The 18,894-nt window shown below is 40.7% G+C and overlaps 1 protein-coding gene across 3 annotated transcripts in view; it reads right to left on the bottom strand.

Moving 5' to 3' along the window:
• SLC25A26 (solute carrier family 25 member 26) overlaps nucleotides 1-18,894 on the bottom strand; it is an 83,049-nt gene that overhangs the window by 52,232 nt on the left and 11,923 nt on the right. For 2 of the 3 annotated variants that reach the window (XM_088061681.1, XM_005522010.3), the window contains exons 4-5: nucleotides 11,836-11,940; nucleotides 10,645-10,692 (exon numbers count right to left, since the gene is read on the bottom strand). In XM_088061681.1, coding sequence (XP_087917807.1) covers nucleotides 10,645-10,692; nucleotides 11,836-11,940 — 153 coding nt within the window. The remainder of the gene's footprint in view (nucleotides 1-10,644; nucleotides 10,693-11,835; nucleotides 11,941-18,894) is intronic. The other variant, XM_014251682.2, reaches the window with a different exon arrangement.

The raw sequence follows: 18,894 nt of genomic DNA, 5'->3' as shown, positions 1-18,894 counted from the left end.
TGTGCATATTGAAATCTGGGGAAGAAAAACAATCAATATAACAAAAACATCCCTTCTGCCAAAGCCCAAACATAATTTATTTTTCTAATTAGTTACTGCGACACAGATTAGCAAAATAAATAGTTTGCATTAACCAGTACATTAAAAAAAAATAAAGTGGTTAATTCTTCATCCCTCACAGGAAAAGTTTCTTCTAATGGTTAAGTGAAAAAATATCTACACTATCTAAAAATCTAATGAAGCCACATATTGTAAGTGGAAGTAAAACAGTCATTTCACAGCACAGCCTAATACATTTAAATTGAAATACTAGCAGCAGTGAAAAGAAACACTGATAAAGTATTTGTGCAGACAGGAATATGGAAGCAAAGAGAGTCTGTTGAGATAGAAAAGACTTAAAAACTACTTTTTTTTGCCAATTACTTAGTGTGGTTGGAAATGATCACAAACACTGGTTTGCCAAAGAAGTGATTTCAGGAATCACACAGCTTAGGCTATAATTAAAAAGCAATCTTTTGGAAATAGGTTATTACCAGTATTTAGTAGCTAATTTGTTCGTTAATGCCTTAACAAAGCTCTCCTCTGATTGCAGTGGAGGGGGAACAACTTCAAGAGGATTATTTGCTATTAGGACTTGTACTCAATTATTGAGAGTGCTGCTGTGCTGCAATTACAATGGCAGAGCAGTCATCAGGAAAGCTGGATGGATCCAGCCTGTGCTGCAGCCAGCAATTCCCACATGCAGGGGCTCTGAATTTTAAGGACAACTTGCAGAACACCCTCACAAATTTGAGTGCTTGCTGAATAACAGAGAAGTGCAAGCTCAGTGTTCCTTAATACCAACCACATATTTTATTTTACGGGGATTTTTCTCCCTATATTAATTTAATTTGTCTCTAGATAACATTTTTCACCAAGATAATATGATACTAATTTGGTTTTCCTTGTGACAATACTTCAGAAAGCATCTTCTGTCAAATTCTATGAATACCATTTTTAAGTCACATTATGGGTGATAAACAGAACAGTAACTTAGAGATATATGCCAAGTATTGACAGGTTATAATTGACTCAAAGCTGCCAGCACTTGTCACAATCTCCTGTAATAGTTTCTGTCCTGCTGATCAGGACAAGGAATTCAACACGTCCCTTACCCCAGATTTAACTTCTGTCTTGGGAACCATAACAAACAAACCTCTAGGTAACAGGACTGAGTTAAGAAATCCAAACTCTCCCATATTTATGAAATGCTTTTCCTGCCAATAATACAACTTCAGTCTCTTATTACTGTATATCAGTAGCAAAGACTTTCCTACAGCAAATTCAGGCAATACCTTCATCAACATAATTGAACCTGAGACATTCTTTCTATGTAAAGGTTGGTTTGGGGAACTGTTGCCCAGCTGACACAGAATCTCAGGAAGCCTTCAGCTGCAGAGAAAAGCAGAGAGGCCCATTAATCATATTTATCAAGACTGTCTACCCTGGCTTCCATGCAGTTAGGGGAAATGTGCTATTCTACTTCAGCAACAAGGAGTGAGGCTAAAACAAACTGACCTAGCTGCATGGGTCATTTCCAGAAATAGAAAGGATATCAGCAGCACAGCTGCACAGGCCAGGAGGCAAAATGCTGGGAAGGTTGGAGAAAAAGGGGTAAGACACATCCACCCAAAACTTCTGAGGTATGTAGCCAGTGGCAAAATTAATAATGGGCTAAATATTGCTTTAATTGGCATTCAGTATATTAAAGTCAGCGAGACAAGATTCAGTTAAATGCCTTAATGGTCTTGTATTTCATGAGCCTCCTCTAAAACGTTTTATTGCACTTCAGGATTTCATATCAGCAAAAGCAAGAAGGAAGCAGATAACCTCCCACTGAGGTACGAGCATATTATTTATTCTGACACTCATGGAACCTTCTTTATTTGCCCCTCTCTTTCACATTAAGAGACTGTACAATGCCAAATGCAAACACAGAATGCAATGTACTGGCTGCTCTCCCATGGGAAAGCAGGGGTAGTATCCTGGCTTATGAGTCTCTCTCTTTTTGAGGCTTTGTTCTGTCTGAAGGAGCACTGAGATGCCTCAGACTGTCTCAGAGATCTATCCATGTCACACATTGTGCCTTTAACTGGGAAAGATTCAAGCCTGGAATAGCCAGATCTGGCAGAGGGACCCCAGCACTGCAGAGTCATGCCAAAACATTCAGGCCACACTCTAGACCTGCTGGCTTTGCAAAGCAAGAACACAGTTTTCACATATTCAACCAACATAAAAAGAAAATGTGCAGAGCTTATGCTTTATTGGCTTCTATAAAATTAACAGAAAAATAAAAGTGAGATAAAAGCCTGGATTAATAGCACTATTTCCATCTGCAGTACACACACCAGGCCTGCTTTACCTAAGTTTCTGTAAAAATTATGGAAATCATGTTACCACCCTGCTCCACCTCCCACATGCATTTACAACTATATTGTCACTAAGGACTGACATGAGATTTTCAAATTAAGGTGCACACCACATTATCCCAAAGATTATAATGTAGTTGTATTTTTCTAAGAAACAGATAAGCTAAAGAAATGCAGAATACTAACAGAAAGTGATGCTGAAGTAAAATTTGAAATAGATGATTACACAGGTGTTGGGATCAGACATCCTCCTTTCTCTTCTTCATGGGACATGGGCATTATTCCATGGGGCGAGAATACACGGAGAATGCTACAGACCTTACATAATCCATTCATATCAAATGAAAACCCTGTCAAAGCTAAAAAATAGGAGCCCATAAAATCATTCCCAAGCTAAACCTCACTCTATTTCCTCACACAAACCAGGCTCTAGAAGTCCAGTAGGGCTGGTTCCCGGGATGAAAAGACCATTTCACCCCAAGCTTTCCCAGGGTGCTGCCGCCCTCTGCTGCCTGCACCCCCTGAGCGCCCATCACCGCCTCCTCCGGCACCAAATGTCAGGATCTGCAAGGATGCAAAGGAGGGATTCCTACTGTGCTCCCCGAGATTCCCCTTTGACCAAGCTAAGAAAGCTGTTTCATTTATTATATCCGCTAAAACCAGCCAATTATGGCTCTTAAAATATCCTGAAGCGAGATATGGCTTTCGGTATTTTCTCTTTTGAGGGACACTTCTCTGGCACTCAAAATAGTGGGATCAATTCCTATTTCCTGCTAGATAATAGCAGGTAGTCTTTCAAAATAATTGAAGTATGATGTGTGTTAAGCACTTGGAAGAACTGTTCTTGTGGCACATGTGCTCCTCTAACCATTCTTCCAATCATTAGCATAATTGATAAATTACATAAGCTCTCTGCCATAGATCTGGTTTCTTTTACACACCTTCACCATAATCTTTGGGTTACAGATTCAATTCTTGGATTGCCGATTCTTTTAACTGTGCTTCTGTTTTTAGCAGGTGCAGAGAAACCAGAAAATAGTAGCCTAAGTATGAAAAAACAGGTAAATACTATTAATATTGACAGCAGAGTGATCCTGCAAGTGGAAGTCTTCCACTGTAAAATCATGATTCTGGTCTACTTCAGGCAAGAATTTCATCCTTGAAAAACAGTCCTGTACTTTCAGGAAATTGCTAAATTGTTTGCTGTTCCAGACCAACCACACACATTTACAGGACTAGTTGCTTCAGAGAGTCCAAGACCCTTGACAAAAAATTATTAAAAGCAATAGCCTATTTTACATATAGAAGTATCCACGTGTATATTTGTACATATTTTATATAAACATATGCCCTACACATAGATATCTTTCTGGGGTTAGAGAATTACCCACTTCAGCACACACATACAGAAGTTCCTTCACCCACCAACGAAATGTGGCCTTAACCAAAAACAGCTCAGCAACCCTCCAGCCATCAGCAGGATTACTCTACAACTTAGCAAAACAGGAACTGAGACCTACAGAATGTATTTAGACAGACAAAATACAGTTGTCCATGTTGGAATGCAGCTGAGGAATTAAAGCTAAAAGCCACCACTCAGCCAAAAATTCAAACCATTGTGAAACATGTAGAAATCAAAGCAATCAGTGTAACAAACAGAGTTCCTAGGTTATTTAAAAGGCAAAAACAAATTAAAAAAAAAATCAACAAAAGAAACAAAAATATCACAGCACAAAGAAAACCAGAACTTTTTCTTCGTAGTATTATTTTCTTCCCAACTCGTTCTTGCCCACAGTGCTGCTACCCACCCACAAAACACATTCCTACACCATGAATGCTGCATTTGCAGAAACACTTTAGTAAGCTGCTTTGAGAATGTATGGAAATGGTATCTTTGTTGGAAGCCTGGAGCAGGACACGCTTCCTGCAAGACTCTGCTTGCACACACATTCAGCTGGAAAGAATCTGCATTATCAAATCACACACCATGCTTTGAGTGCAAATGGCTTTCCAAGTGTTCTTCTGTTCAAAGACCCCAGCTGCACGGCTGTAGCTTTCAAAATACAGAAATACTTTACATATATGGAATTCTTTTCATCTGAATATCCTCCCTGATGTCAGAGAGAAGCAGTAGCTGTGTGCTCCACTGGTAAACAGCACATCCACGGTACCAAGGATGGCTGAATTCTGTTTCTGGCCAGTCTGTATGGATATTGCACCTGGCCTGAGCAAGAGAGTTCAACCAGAACATCTTGGTTGTAAATGTGCTTGACCAAAAAAAAACCAAAAACCCCTCACTCCTCCCTCCCAAACTTCAAGGAATTTGCTTTAGGATTCTGTCCACCATCCAGGCGTGTCACAAAACCTATTTCCCACAACTGTAATTTAGGAAAACCAGGGTTATTTTGTAGTCTGTAAAAGTCATTTACAACTGCTTTGTGAGATCTCCATTTTCATCTCCAAGTACTATTCCAGCATTTGGAGGGAGAAGGTAATGAGCACAACCTAGAGCAGCAGAGTTATTAATTTTATCCATTTACTGGTGTTCCAGGTCACAAGCTAGGGTGTGCCTGAGGCCTTATCCCAGAGCACGGACTTGTCTTCTGCTCCCACCCCTCACCTTTAACCCTCCAAATGAAAATCCCTTGAATATTGATACTTAGGATGATACACTGATACAGGAGCTGATACAACTCCAGTGATGGACTTTCCAAGACCAAGTGATGCTAGAGTGGGAACAGGGACTTATTTTTCAACTTCCTCCCATTAATCCTGAAGTCACATAAGCTCTGCACAATTTTCCAGCCCCCCTCCCTTTCATGAGGCTGCTGATGCTCTATATGGAAACATCCAAGCCAAAGAAATACTGGCTGCTCAATAAAAGTCAAAAACCAGTGTTACAGCTCCTGCCTAGCAAATTCCTTGTTAAACTTAACCTATCTAGAGTCACAAAATAACATAACGCCAGCTCGGTTTTCCAGAAGGTAACAAAAGACAGATACTGCACATATTTCACTAAGGAGGATGTTTATTTTTCCAAATATTGTACTAAGATAGTGTCCTGTTTGCCTGTTTCTATCGACATCTGCTCTGTAATACACAGAAAATGACAAAAGATCAAAGTTTTAATTGTGCAAGTGAAAGAATGTATTAATAACATTCTTTCTGTCCTACAGCAACAGAGATAAACTTAAAAAAAAATACCTCTTTAACAGCTCAGGGAACAGGATATTTATATAAAGATGTCCTAACAAAAGGAAAGCATGCAAAACTACCTTAAATGGATAAACAAACTCCCTGTTTGCAATGTGCCCTATCAAGCTCAGCCCTCAGAAATCCCCTCCAACCCTCAGTCAACAGGGTCAACATATCACAGCTGGGTTTCACATTTTTGTACAAACCCGCCTCAGCATCCTTTGTTCACCAACCCTTTAAAATTAGGAAAATGCAAGCAGGTGTGCCTTTAAGGCCCATTTTGCTGCTAGTTGCTTTAGCTTTCCTCCACCAGGCAGTAAGTTGTTTAAGAGGGTTTTTTTGTTGTGGGGTTTTTTGGGGTTTTTGTTTGTTTGTGTTTAGTTTTTTTTACCTTTTTTTTTTTTTTTTTTTTACTTCTAGCTCCTTCCTCATCTGCAAAGGCTGCACTGCAGGTCCTCCACAGCCCTTTTGGGACACACCTTGTGAAAGGACAGCAGTTCTGTGGAAGAGGTACAACAAGCAGTACCTCCTCCTCCTCAGGAGGTGTTATTTCTCCTTGGCTCTCTGGAATTTGCTGCTGTTTGTCACACTGCTGCCTCTCACTAATGCAACAGCACACTTTGAGCTGGCTGCCCCTCTCCTCCCAAAGCTATTCTATCACTCCCTCCCCCCCAAGACAGCAGCAACTGCCTTTATCCACTCAGGGCTCTGCCTTGCATATACTAAAGGGAAAAACACAAACACACAAAGCCTAAACCAACCCACAGCTGCACTAAAAGAGCTGGGAGTGCCCAAAGTGATAACTCAGCTCTCTCACCTATAGACAGGCCAATGGCGTGTGGAACCCAGGTGGGGTCAGGTTTGTCAGGGGTTTCCCTTCAAACCCAGAGCTCTGAGATCTGAAACAACATCAACAGGTAAAGCATCACTGCCACCTCCACCTGAATGGAGGCCAACACAAGCAGAGTGTGAATTGTCTCAGAAAAGTCCAAGAGGACAAACTCAGCCAGGGCTACCTGCACAGCAAAGACTGACATTTGAAAGTGACTCTGAGTCTCCTTCCAGGACATCTGTAAGTTACAGAGAGCCAATCATTCTCCATCCCCTTTGTCTTTAAGAAAGTTTAATATTAATTTAGCTCCTTTTGAATCTATTTCCAAGCTAGAGGCCAGTCCATCTGCAGTATTTTTACAAGTGCCGAACTGGATTAAAAGCATACGGAACACCCACTCTGGACGCACTCACTTCTTCCAAACCATGGTAATTCAGGACAGAAGGGACACAGGATTTACTGTGAAGCTGCAACCTGCACACAGAAATGCCAGTGAAGTAAGTCACTGTACACAGAGAAACTGGACAAAGCACTTCCTTTTCTTTTGTGCTGTCCCCTCATTTATAAGAACGTCCTCTAAGACATCTGCTGGAATCCTGTAACATGAACGGAAATGGAAGAGCTCCAATGGGAACTCAGGGGTTTCTTTCTTTTTCCCATGAACTGAACATTATGGAATTTTAACAGATGTTCTACTTGGTCATAGTTAATAAAATGAATTATACAGGAATTAAAAATCTGGCTCCGTTTGCTTATATAAGATCTCAGCAGCAGAACTCCATTCCCATTTAGGAATTCTAAAGGATTTGCAGTGGATTTATAGTCTGCTTCTGCCTTATTATGAGATAGCTGGAAATTTTATCAGCTAACTTTTCTCTGTTGTGGAAAACATGAATAAATTTACCTGTTCATTGACTGATCTTAGTAGCATGATCCAGTTTCCACAGTGGTGCATACAGGTACACTACTGCCATAGGAAGGGGCAGTTCTCACTTGGATTTGCTTTGGAAATGACATCATGGGAATTCCACATCATTTCACAGCCTCTGATTTCTGCCATTTATTCAAAGTCTCATTGAGCAACCTAATAACCATACTCCCACTTTGTGCTTTATTACAAAAGCCTTCCTTCTTGGAGCACAGATGTCTCTTTCAGGCTTCTACTGCCAACAGAATGATGCACTGTACCTCACCTTCCTTTCCATTTTAGGATTAGTTCAGTGTAACCACATCAAAGGAAGATGTAAAGACCAAAATGTAATGGAGATGTGAGAGAAGAGGAACCAAAAAGGTGAAAAAAGTCACAGCCTAAACTTTCAAGCCTGGAGGTTCACTCAACATTATTTCCAAATTCATTACGTATTTAGCCATCTCTTCTAATATCCATCTGCTCAGAAAGCATTCTGAGATGATAAAGGGGATAAGTCAGAGTGAGAAGAAAAACTGAAGGATGAAACAGCTACCTTGCCCCAGCACAGCAGCTAAAGCCAATTACATGGAGTAGAATAAGGCTGTCCTGAAGAGATCTGCTATGCTAAAGCAAGATGAGGCCTCCACACCACACTCCATTCATAAACAGATTTATTTTCATTGAAATTCAATCAACTGGCAAGCAGATCTCTGTCCAGAAATCTGCTTGTATAATACACAAAATTTTATCCCAATGCAACAGCTAAAATTAACCTTTCTTAAACTCTAGCTCAAGAACCTTGCCAGCTCAACAACATAATCATCTGAAAAGCATCAATATTCCCAGCCTCTTCCAATTTTTTTTTAAATGAAAAATCATGTATTGAAAACCCTCTATCCAAAAATTCCCACCCCATTATAACTAAACAAAGGGCTTTGTGTAGGTAGAAAACCAAAGCATGTAAACAAACCTTGTAAGTATGAAAGTCAGCTGGAATTAAGTACCAGCTGATATATGCTATGTAGCTACCAGGATGTGTCAAATAATGAATTAATATAGACTTTTATCTGAAAATAAAGACCCTAAAGAAAGAAGTCTACTCAAAGGGAAGGAAAAATACCAAGTTTAAATGTCAGGCTTACAACAGCTCCAGCTGAAGGTCCAAAAAGCTGTTTTTACTTGAGTGGACATTGCTTTACAAAATTTAGTATCAGAAAAATGCATTAGTCTTAACAATGTTAAATTCAAAGATTCTTTTTTTCCTTTTTAAACATCACCTATGATTTCTTTCATTTTGAAGAGAAAGCCCATTTCATTTGGTAATCATTTATTTCTCATTCCGCTGGACAGATTCTCCCAAAAAGCAATACTTCAGCTGAAATCAGTTCTGAAGGATCTTTTATGAATATACATAATGGAGAGGACTCCCATTAAATTTCCAACAAAGTGTTGCCATTTTGAGTAAACAAAGTTATCTCAGCAGGGTCATACACTGTGCCATGAATATGGTCTGCAAATTAATTACCACCCTGACATATGTCAAAACAGATTTTAAGGAGAATAGCACACAGTAGCAACCATGTGCTTTATCTACCTGTTAGTATGCAAAATCTGTACTCAATGGGATCCAAATTTATTCATTTATTCAGAACTCCTCTGAGAAATCAAAATGATTCGTATTCATTCGCCTTTTGCGCCCGTCTGCAAATGAAATCTGAGTGAATAACATGTTTAGTGAGCCAGAAAATAAGTACAGGACAAAGGTATGGTGGGGGTTACATTTCAGAAAAGCAGGTGTCATCTTTGCACAAATAACTAATTTTTTAAACACTCAGAACTGCTAAAATAAAATGCAGTGCATTAGCATTTGTCTGCACTTTAAGGAACACTAAGTTTGGTGTTTCTTATTTAAGGTAATATCCATCTTTATTCTGTACTTGTAACAAGAGCTGGCCAACATAACTGTCCTGAAAACAGTTTTCAGCATGAAGAAAGGCTTTAAAAAGCAGAGCTATTGAATGAAGATTAAAAATCCTGCCTTTATTATCAATGGCAACACAGACAACAGGTATGAGCCAGTGTTTAGAACAAAAGGGGGAAGATCTAAACTTACTTTATTCACTTGAGTTACATAAGGAGAAGACAAACCCACCGACACCACATCAAAAATGTCACATGGAGAGCCCTCCCTGGACACCAGTGGCTGTGTCCAGACAGGTGCCAGGAAAGAATTCCTCCCTGGGAGAGTGGGGAGGCCCTGGCAGATGCTGCCTGGAGAAGCTGGGGCTGCTCCATCCCTGGAAGTGTCCACGGCCAGGTTGGACAGGACTTGGAGCAACCTGGGGTAGTGGAAGGTGGGGGAGTGGAAGATGGGTTTTAAGGTCCTTTCCAACCCAAACCTTTCTGTGATTTTATGTTTTCCTAGGAACTAAGCCTGATCTCTCTATTTGAGGTACACATACATCATGCAACTTCTGTTTTGTCAAAAGATGATCTCCCGGGATCTGATACTGAAACAATTTTAGCCTGGGAGTTCATCAGTAGGTTTTTCTACTTCTTTTATAATCTGCCCTCAGTTCACACAGCACATCAAGCACTTCCATGACGCTAATCCTGGAATTCACAGTACATTTATGAAAAGATTTTAGCTTAGGAACTATTTTCTTCTGAGTGGGCCAAACATATTTTTAGCCCTATTTCTTTTCTACCAGTGAAATACTTCTGATTTAGAGTTAAGTAATGCCATATCAAATCTACAGTCTGGGTGACTAAATGCATTTCTTTCACACATTAAAAAAAAAAAAACTTATAAAAAAAGAGAGAGCACAATCCTCTCTATATACAGATGACAAATAATCCCTTGGCATCTGCTGACAAATATATTTAAAGAAAGCCTAAATCTATCTGTGCTAAACTTGGCCTGATGCCACCAGTTCACCATTGATGGCACACATAGTTCACATGATGCAATCACAAGACTTGAGAAAGTTTCCAGTACTTTAGTTCATGGTTTTCTCATGTTAACATATACCTTTTCATCCTTTTTCAATTTAGCAGCAACAGAACTGGGAGACAGGATGGCAAATGAATTTTTGCATGTATAAAAGGTTTTCTTAGTGCTCATCATCAGTATTCTATTTAAATTACAGGTTGGTAAGTTAGCTAGAATGAAATATGCTGGGATTTAGGGTTTAGGTTAGAGCAACTGATCTCAATTGTACTATTATCTCTTCTTAGAAAGCAAAGTGAGGCAAAGGAGGCAATTGAAAAAAAAAATGAGAAAAAGACAAGTGTTTTACCTCTCTTAATACTGTGCTTTTATAACCCCGATAAAGTCCTTGAATACCCTGTAAACCAACAAAAGAAAGCATCATCCAGGGGGAATGAGTTTGTCAAAGACCACAATTTATTGGTGATTACGAGGCAAGCATTACAGCCCTAAAGTGTCACACCTCAGCTTCAAATTGACTGTATTGATTATAACACTGTATACTGTATTCCATTATTTACAGTGCCAGAGGGTCCTTAGCCTTTATCAAGACAAATGCTTTATATTTTTAACCAGCTGAAAATACTCAAAACAATTAAAACTTATTTTATAAGTGTGTATAAAATTATGCTGTTTATTATTATAGGGCACTTAATTCAAGTGTTTGGCAAGGCTTATGGTTCTCTGGCCAGCTATATGGAAAGGGAAAAACATATGGCATTGACAGAATCAGCTTTTAAAGCAGAATCAAGTCACAGAGAGAAGTTCCAGTGACCCTCTTGTGCAGGGTTATCACAATAGTTTCCATTTGAAAGCAAATAAAAATCAAGTGGATCATTTAAAGGTCATATTTATGTCTTCCTTTCCCTGGGGTTTACACTCAGAAACTGTGTTATAATATTTTTCCCCACAATGTTTTTAGGAGCTGCTTTCTCTTATGGAACACAGCTTGAAAATCCCCCCTTGTGAAACTCTGCTAAAACAGACGTGAACAGGTTTTCACAGGAGGGAACAGCATAACTCCTGAAAAGAAGACAAAGGCCCTTATTTTTCAAAAGTAACCAATACTGGCTAAGCACTCATTTCCAGAGCTCCTCCTGGCTCCTCCAGAGCCTCTCTGAAATGTTGCCTTTTGGACATCCCCTCCAAAGCCTGCTTCAAAAACTGGGAACTCAATGTCCTGCTCCCCAGACAAGGACTGTTTGCATAAATGCAAGCAGAGCTTTGGAGTCTGGAAGCTAAATCCCTTTTTTTTCCTCTCATCATCTTTAAATGTAGGTATCCCATGTAAAAAGAGGAGAAAAAAGAGTTGCTCCAGGATGATGCCCTGGGGGGAGGTGGTGATTTGGTTTCCTCAATCATAACATGCCAATCACTTTTAAGAACAGAAGAATAGATGGAAAATTGCTGGGAAAGCACAGAACTGCAATAAAGTTGTAGGAATGCTTCTGGACATGAGTGGGAAAGAGGAAAATTTTTAGAAATTTTGCTCTGAACTCACCTCATGATACAAGGTGTGGGAGAGAATCCGGAGAGTGCTCGAGGAAGGAGAAACCTGGGCCCTTTGCTTGACAACCTCGGATGGAACCCGTATGAGACAGGCAACCTGCAAAAGAACCAGAGGTTCAGGCAGCAATTGCTGGCTTCCTCTTCATACAGCAAACATTTCTACCAAGAACAGAAACCTGACAAATGAGGAAATCAGGTTTGTAATTATAGGACTTAAAAGCTGTTCATGAGCAGCTTATGTATTTGTTCTCAATGTCATGTACTTTCCGATCTCAAAATTATACTAACAGGAGCATGGAAGCGCCCTTGGAATTTTAAACTTTGAAAACAGAAGTAGATTGGAGAGGAGAAAATCACTGATAAAACCAAAATTTGAATCCAGGAATTTTTCCCCCCACTTTCACAGATTTGAAGTGGAGATTCAGGACTGCAAGACCAACGAACAACTTTCTTTTGTAATTTCTTTGTGCCCTCTAGTGACCAAATAGCCATTCTGGTCAGCTTTAGACACAACATATTCCAAGGTTTATCTTAAAATACACACCACACTTCATTCAAGGTAAAGCACTGGATTGATCCTTTCCTGCAGAATGAATTTACTGAACTCTGCAGCTGGATAATGTGGCTGCTGCCAGAAAGCTCCAGCTTTGCTGAAAAAGCCAGGCTTGGATTTTAAATATTCACCTGCCACTTTGGCTTCAGGTAAGGGTTAAAGCTTGTGTGCACATCATTTCATAGAATGAGGATCCTGAAGTGTGAGAGTTATAAGCCTCTCATCTCTCTAGAAAATATCTTTTCTTCAGCACTTCAAATTTCAAGCAGAGTTTGTCTTCAGTTGGCTCCAGGGATACTTAAAGCAGTGATGGGACTGGTGGCAAAACTCTGCAGACCCCACGGGCCTTTGCCAGATTTTCAGCCTGCCTTGAGACCATCCTGTGCTGGGCTCAGGAACACACTGTAGCTCCTAGACATGAAGGTGATCACAGAGGACTTGAAGGGCAGAGCAGCCCAGGTGAAAGCTGTCCATCTGAAGTGGCAAACCAAGCAGCTAACTGGGAAATCCATGTGTGCCAGAGACAGTGCAGGAATTCACTGGAGATTGCACAGACACAGTAACTTGAGTGGTCATTTGTGGGGAACACAGTACAAGGTTTAAGTTTCATTTTCACAAAGACACCAAGAAAAAAAATCTGTTATCCTGTTACATTCCTATAAGTTTACTGGACAACAACATCCAAAAGTCATTACAAACAGATCTAACTCCATGTGCTCTTCAATTCTCAGGGTCAAAAATAACAAGTGACCCCAATCTGTCAAGAAAATAAGAACTGTCAAGTTTTTTTGATAGTTCAGCATAAATATTTATAGAACTTCATGCTTCATAACACTCCATGTCCTTATATTAGCTTTTTATTCCTTAAAAATATGGAGGCAGGAGGAAAGCTTTAAAAAGGCTGGGATGAAAACAATCTAGTCAATCAAGACCAGACAAAGAGCACAGCGTGGCTTCCTGACATCTGGGGTGCTGCAGTTTTGGCAGGAGAAGGGTGGCTACAAAGTAATGTCTCCATTTCCCCCGGACTACTTGGGGTGCATTTCATTTCAAATTAACTTTGATGTTTCTTCCATTTGAATTTGCGCTTACAAGGGAGTCTGTGGCTGCACAAGAACAAAAACAATGATTACATTGTGCTGTTCTGAAAGGAAATAAAGGCTCATGTCACCCGGGCAGTGCTGTCAGATTGGCTCCATAGGGCACTTCTGGTATTCAAAAAGCCATGAGTTGCAGCTGCCAACATCAGACTGCACGGTGACATTTTCGCTGTGAACCTGAACTTACAACGTGTTACCTTGTTTGTTCCTACACATACACCTTCCTATCAATAATAACCCCAGCAGCCTTTTGATGTGGAGAACAGGTCTCTAAAGGGAAGTATGCAAGATTAAGTTCACATGTATCTTATTAAAAAAGTAACAGCCTGGACAGGAGGGTGCAGAAAAATCTCAACTCTATCACGCTCTGCTCCCAATCACTGCAGCGCCTTCCAGGTAAAAGAACACAATGCACATCTCCAGGCTTTGCTTTCTGGGACAAGAATGTTCAAGCAGCACCAGTATGGTAACACTGCACCAAGAGAGTCCACACTTCCATTTTCAGAGGTGAAAGCTATAAGCAAATGGCACAGGAAGGGTGAAAGCTGCAGGTGTGCAGCTGTCCCACGGCACCTGCCCACATTCACCTGCACCCATGGGAGTATCAGACACAGAACACAGACAACAACGTGGCCCCACACGGGGGGCCCATTCAGCTCCCTGATCACCAAGGTCCCAGGAGGAAATTGCCTTTTAATCTCTTGGCTGTTCACACAGATGTAGCTTGCTGCTTGACACACAAGAGCACAATACAGCCCACCAAGCTCGGGCCATTCCTGGTGCATCCTACTGGATTTGGGGGTGACCTGGTAACAAATTAGCTCTGTGCTGAACATCTGCAGAGCCAGCCATGGAGAGGGTCTAGCAGTGAGCCCTCAGCCACCTCAGCTGACATTAAGCATCAGACAACAGCACCCTGGTGATAGGGGCCACGCTCATTTTCCCAAGCAAGCTCTGGAGCCACGGGCCATTCCCATCTTTTGATGAGAGCAAAAAGACAGTCAAAATCCTGGGAAAATTCAGGTGCTGCCCTATGAGCTCCTTCCTTATTTACCAGGTCAGGTAACACAATGTCTGTGGTCAGGTTTACATACCATAAGGGCAGGAAGACACTAATATGGAAACAAAAGGCTCAAGAATTTTCAAATTTAAGCTTTAGGAAAACCTAATTTTACAGCTACAAGTAAAGCTATTAATAGCTTACAGAGCGGGAATGCAGAAATGACAATATTAGCACCTACTACCTTTCCAGCTTTTTCATGCTATGACCACTTCTGAGCAAGAGGGTACTGAATTTCAAAATCCTTGTCTCATACTGGGTCAAAGGGTGACTCCGGTATCTAGACAAAAACCTATATGCATTTTTAATTTACTGACTTGCATAAGCCAGTCATGAACAAAAGCTAAAACCAGGTCTATTTCATTAACATTTATCTATGTATTGCTAAGACAGTGTATGTTCTAATTAAATTAAGGTAATTTCTTTCCTCTGTCAGTTGAGGGAAGATCGTTCTAACTTTCGGGTTCTCCTTGCACGAACCAACGCTGCCATCTCCTGGTCGGATTTATGTCGGAACCGGACTGTCCTGGCTGTTGTGAAGAATGACCAGTGCAAATAAAGTCTCAAAAGTGCCATGACATTTTATATATGCACCAATTTAAACTATTTTTTTTTCAGTAAAAACGTGGCTGTAGCAAACAGAAAATCAGATCTGCTGTAAATAGCACTAGGAACCTGCCCAAAGCCTTTCCTATGGGATCACCTAAGTTTGGAAACACCTGATCTTAAAAGTGTAACTTCTCCATAGGGGCCAATCCCACCTAAAGCTGGAGCAGAATCAGGCAGATCCATCTAATTCAGCACAGGGGTACCCAGCACTTCTCTTTACACACAATATACACAAGATACATAATAAAAAAGGACAAAGGGGGAATAGTTCTGCTTACACTCATTGCAAACAGAGGCAATGCCAACATCTTTAGAAGAGAACACAACAAATCCTGGTCTTCAGTGCTGTATTATGATCCAAATATTAGCATATCTTATTTGGATTAACAGCCTTTTCCTTCCATCCTTTGTGCTCCAGGCAAAGCATTTTGTCCCTGGCTGGATTTGTAGGGTTTGGTAGAGGATCAAAGATAACACATCCATTTGTTTTTAGGCACCTCCACTACAGTTTGACCACTAACCTTGTGAACTGTACACGAGGTGTATCCAGGGTCATTAGGAAGGGGACAGAGCAGGTGTCATAATTGCAATTAAGGGCTTAGGCTGGGCATTTAAGCTGGGCTGGTACACAGGTTTCCTCAGAACCAGGGACACAGCTGGTACAACACACTCAGCTTTGTAAAGACAGCAGCTTGAGAAAGCATTTATCTCCTCCTGCAGCAGCCTGCACAGCTGATGATCTGACTCACTCCTAAAAGCTCCCACAGCCATAGGGGCTGAGCACTTGTTATCTTTAATAAGAGACAGATATTCCCCCTGCTGTAAGACAGCTCCCTGAAGTAAGAGCCCAATTTCTGGCAACTGATGAGCTCCTGGCTAATGAGCTGAACTATTCTCTGCACTAACCTGGGCTTAGGTGAGCATCAAGACCAAATATTTTTGCACTTATTAATTAGCCAGCCATTCTGCTCCACAGTAGGAGAAGGGTAGTCTGAGGGCAAAGGACTGACACGGAATTTGTGAGTGGCTGGTGATTTAGGAGCTTGCTCCCAGTGACTCTGAGCAAATCTCTGGCTTGCATAGATAAGCAAAATTTAGTACAGAATTTAGTACAGAAAATTTAGTACAGAAACATGGAGTAAGCTCCAGAAACCTTTTCTTTTGTTGCAGCTTTGAACCCTTTAAAGCTCTTTCTAAAGGATTCTAATACTTCAATTTCTCAAGCAGGAAGTTAGTTTTAAGGACTTTATCTGTCTGAGTAGGCTGGGAAGCTTTAATTGATGTTCACCATATAAATATAGTTCAATATTTAACACAAAACTAAAGAACATGCCTGAGAACAGTTTCTCTTAAATGCCATTTTCATAAATTTATTCTTAAATAAGAATATAATTTATGACACTATAAAACTTAGTATCCAGAGAGCAGAGACTTTGGGCTAAACCTCACAATACCTGTTCAAGATAATCACTAACCCATTAGGGAGGAAAAGCTGCTGCACAAAAATGACAACAACAAAGATGCTATGATTTATCAAAGGACATATGTTTAGGCTGCAGTCAATCTGCTAACAAAATCCTCATCTCTCACCCCATTTTTGAAGGTCAGAAGGATTGCCTGCTGCAACAGAATGTAAAATAAGCAGAAAAACAGAACAACTCTAAACCCCGTTCAAAGAGAAACAGCAATAAATTGGGGGTTTTGGGGTTTTTTAAGTGTGGCTTGCATTAGCCCTGACCATACTGCTGCAGCCAACAGCTACCTTGGAGCTCAAGATTGCTTTGTTGCTCATTTTCTGCTTGGTTGGGGGTTTTTTACTATAAAAAAATGCTGCTTCCCAAAATAGGTTAATATGTCATAATCTGAGTGTCTCCGTTTCTATTCAAATGTTCCCTTCTAAGTAGGAAGTTATTATTTTTAATCTGAAATGTGAAAAATGTCCTTTTCCCGTTCTCAGATAACTGAATTATTAAAATAATTGTCAAGTTTAAAATTGAAAGATCTTAAATTGCACTTATTTCCTTTGGATCTGGAGAAAAAGGGGGAAATTTCCTTCTTGGTTCAAGTCAAAGGCTCTCAACAAGCTTGAATTCAGCACAGCAGCTTTCCATTTCTCTCCAAACCCTCTAGATTTACGCTTGGTTCTTCAGATCTCCCTGGGATGCCCCTCTTCAACAGAAGGGGAAAATGAATGCAATATTATGAGATTAGCAAAGTATTTCATCCTCCAAATAACTGCTTCTAACTGTGGTCACAGCTCTTGGGTTGGAAATATTAGCTAGCAGGGAACATGAGATGTGAGCTGCAGATGGAAGATGAACTGCCTCACCCTTCCCAGCACCAGGAAAATGAGCAGAAAAGAAGAGGAACATCCTCATAACCATATATATGGTTACATATATTCCTTGGACAGAGCACCTGAACTGCTGCAATCACAGACCCAAAACATTTCAAACACCAATAAACCTTCATCTAAATAACTGCTGCCCTTTTACCCAAGACAGAACAAAAATACAAGTTCCTCAGGTCAGTAATTCACTGTGGGTCACAAATGCAGTTGTGAACAAGTCCTTCCACGTGTGCTTGTCAGCAGGCTGTGCTACCTGCTAGGGCAAAGAGAATACAGAATGGAAGTGTTAACTCCTATTTTAACAAGGGAATTGTCTCCAGGGATGACAGAAACTGCTCCATGTATGTGCTGCCCACTGTCTTTACATGCCAGGCCCAGGGAAAGTGTTCACCTTCAGCACAAGCCTCAGAACATGCTAAATCTTATCTTCCCTCCCTTCCAGCACAGTGAAATTCAGTCCTGTGTAAAGCTGCTGGGGTCAAGAACAGGTGACTCCACTCCTAATTTAAACCCCATGGAGAGAACAAGTTTTGACTAATGGGCTCTGGATGGGAAAGTTTAGACAATGCCAAGCTCTTTGTCCCATCTTTTCCTCTGATTGATACAAGGCCTTCATTAATTTAACTGCAGTTCCCCTGTATGCTGGTAGGAAACATTTCTTCAAAGAACAATCTCACCCAGCAAGACCCCTCAGATCTCAGCACCTCCCAGAGCTTAAAAACACATTATTTCAGAGATGAGACCATTCACAGGGATGAATGTCACAAGCATTTGGAAATCTGGAGTTTCTGCACAAACATTTTCAATTTCCTCCACATTCCCACCTTAGATGACTTTACCTGGAATCTGCAGAGCTGTTTTGCAGATTCATTTCATGCTGTCATTTTCAAATCCATGACAGCTCTGTTTTATTACTTTCCAGAGCTCCCTCCTGCCTGCTTCAGAGCATCATCTGTACCACCACACCCTTGTTCCTTCACAATGGCCATCTTGGCTAAGCTTTTTCACCCCAGCTGGTTCCTCATCCATCATTTCAGGAGCCCTCAGGGCTACTGGGCTTCTGCCCCTCTCAGATTTCCTTCCCCACACATGGCTCTTCAATTGCCCAGAAACCTTCCCAAAAAATCCTGCTGTGGGTTCCCTGCCTACCTTTCCTTTTCAGATACACCTCAGAAAACTTCTGTCCTCCAGCAGTGGGAATTTGTGCCAAGATCTGTTCACAGCAAGGAGAAACTGACTTCAGTTACATCAGATAACAGGCAGAGAACAGGGAAAGTTTGTGAAGAGGAAAAGGCTGTCACTAAACACTTCTTTGCAGAAGTATTTCTCCCTGCAGATGTTTTGAAAGCTTGTGTGCTTTGCATAAATCAATTGGTCTT

Source organism: Pseudopodoces humilis, chromosome 13 (assembly GCF_049639895.1).
Source record: "Pseudopodoces humilis isolate 2021_Gansu_Grassland_sample_001 chromosome 13, ASM4963989v1, whole genome shotgun sequence".
Taxonomy (NCBI): domain Eukaryota; kingdom Metazoa; phylum Chordata; class Aves; order Passeriformes; family Paridae; genus Pseudopodoces; species Pseudopodoces humilis.
The sequence above is the reverse complement of the archived record's forward strand: the minus strand, read 5'-3'. Positions and strand labels throughout refer to the sequence as shown.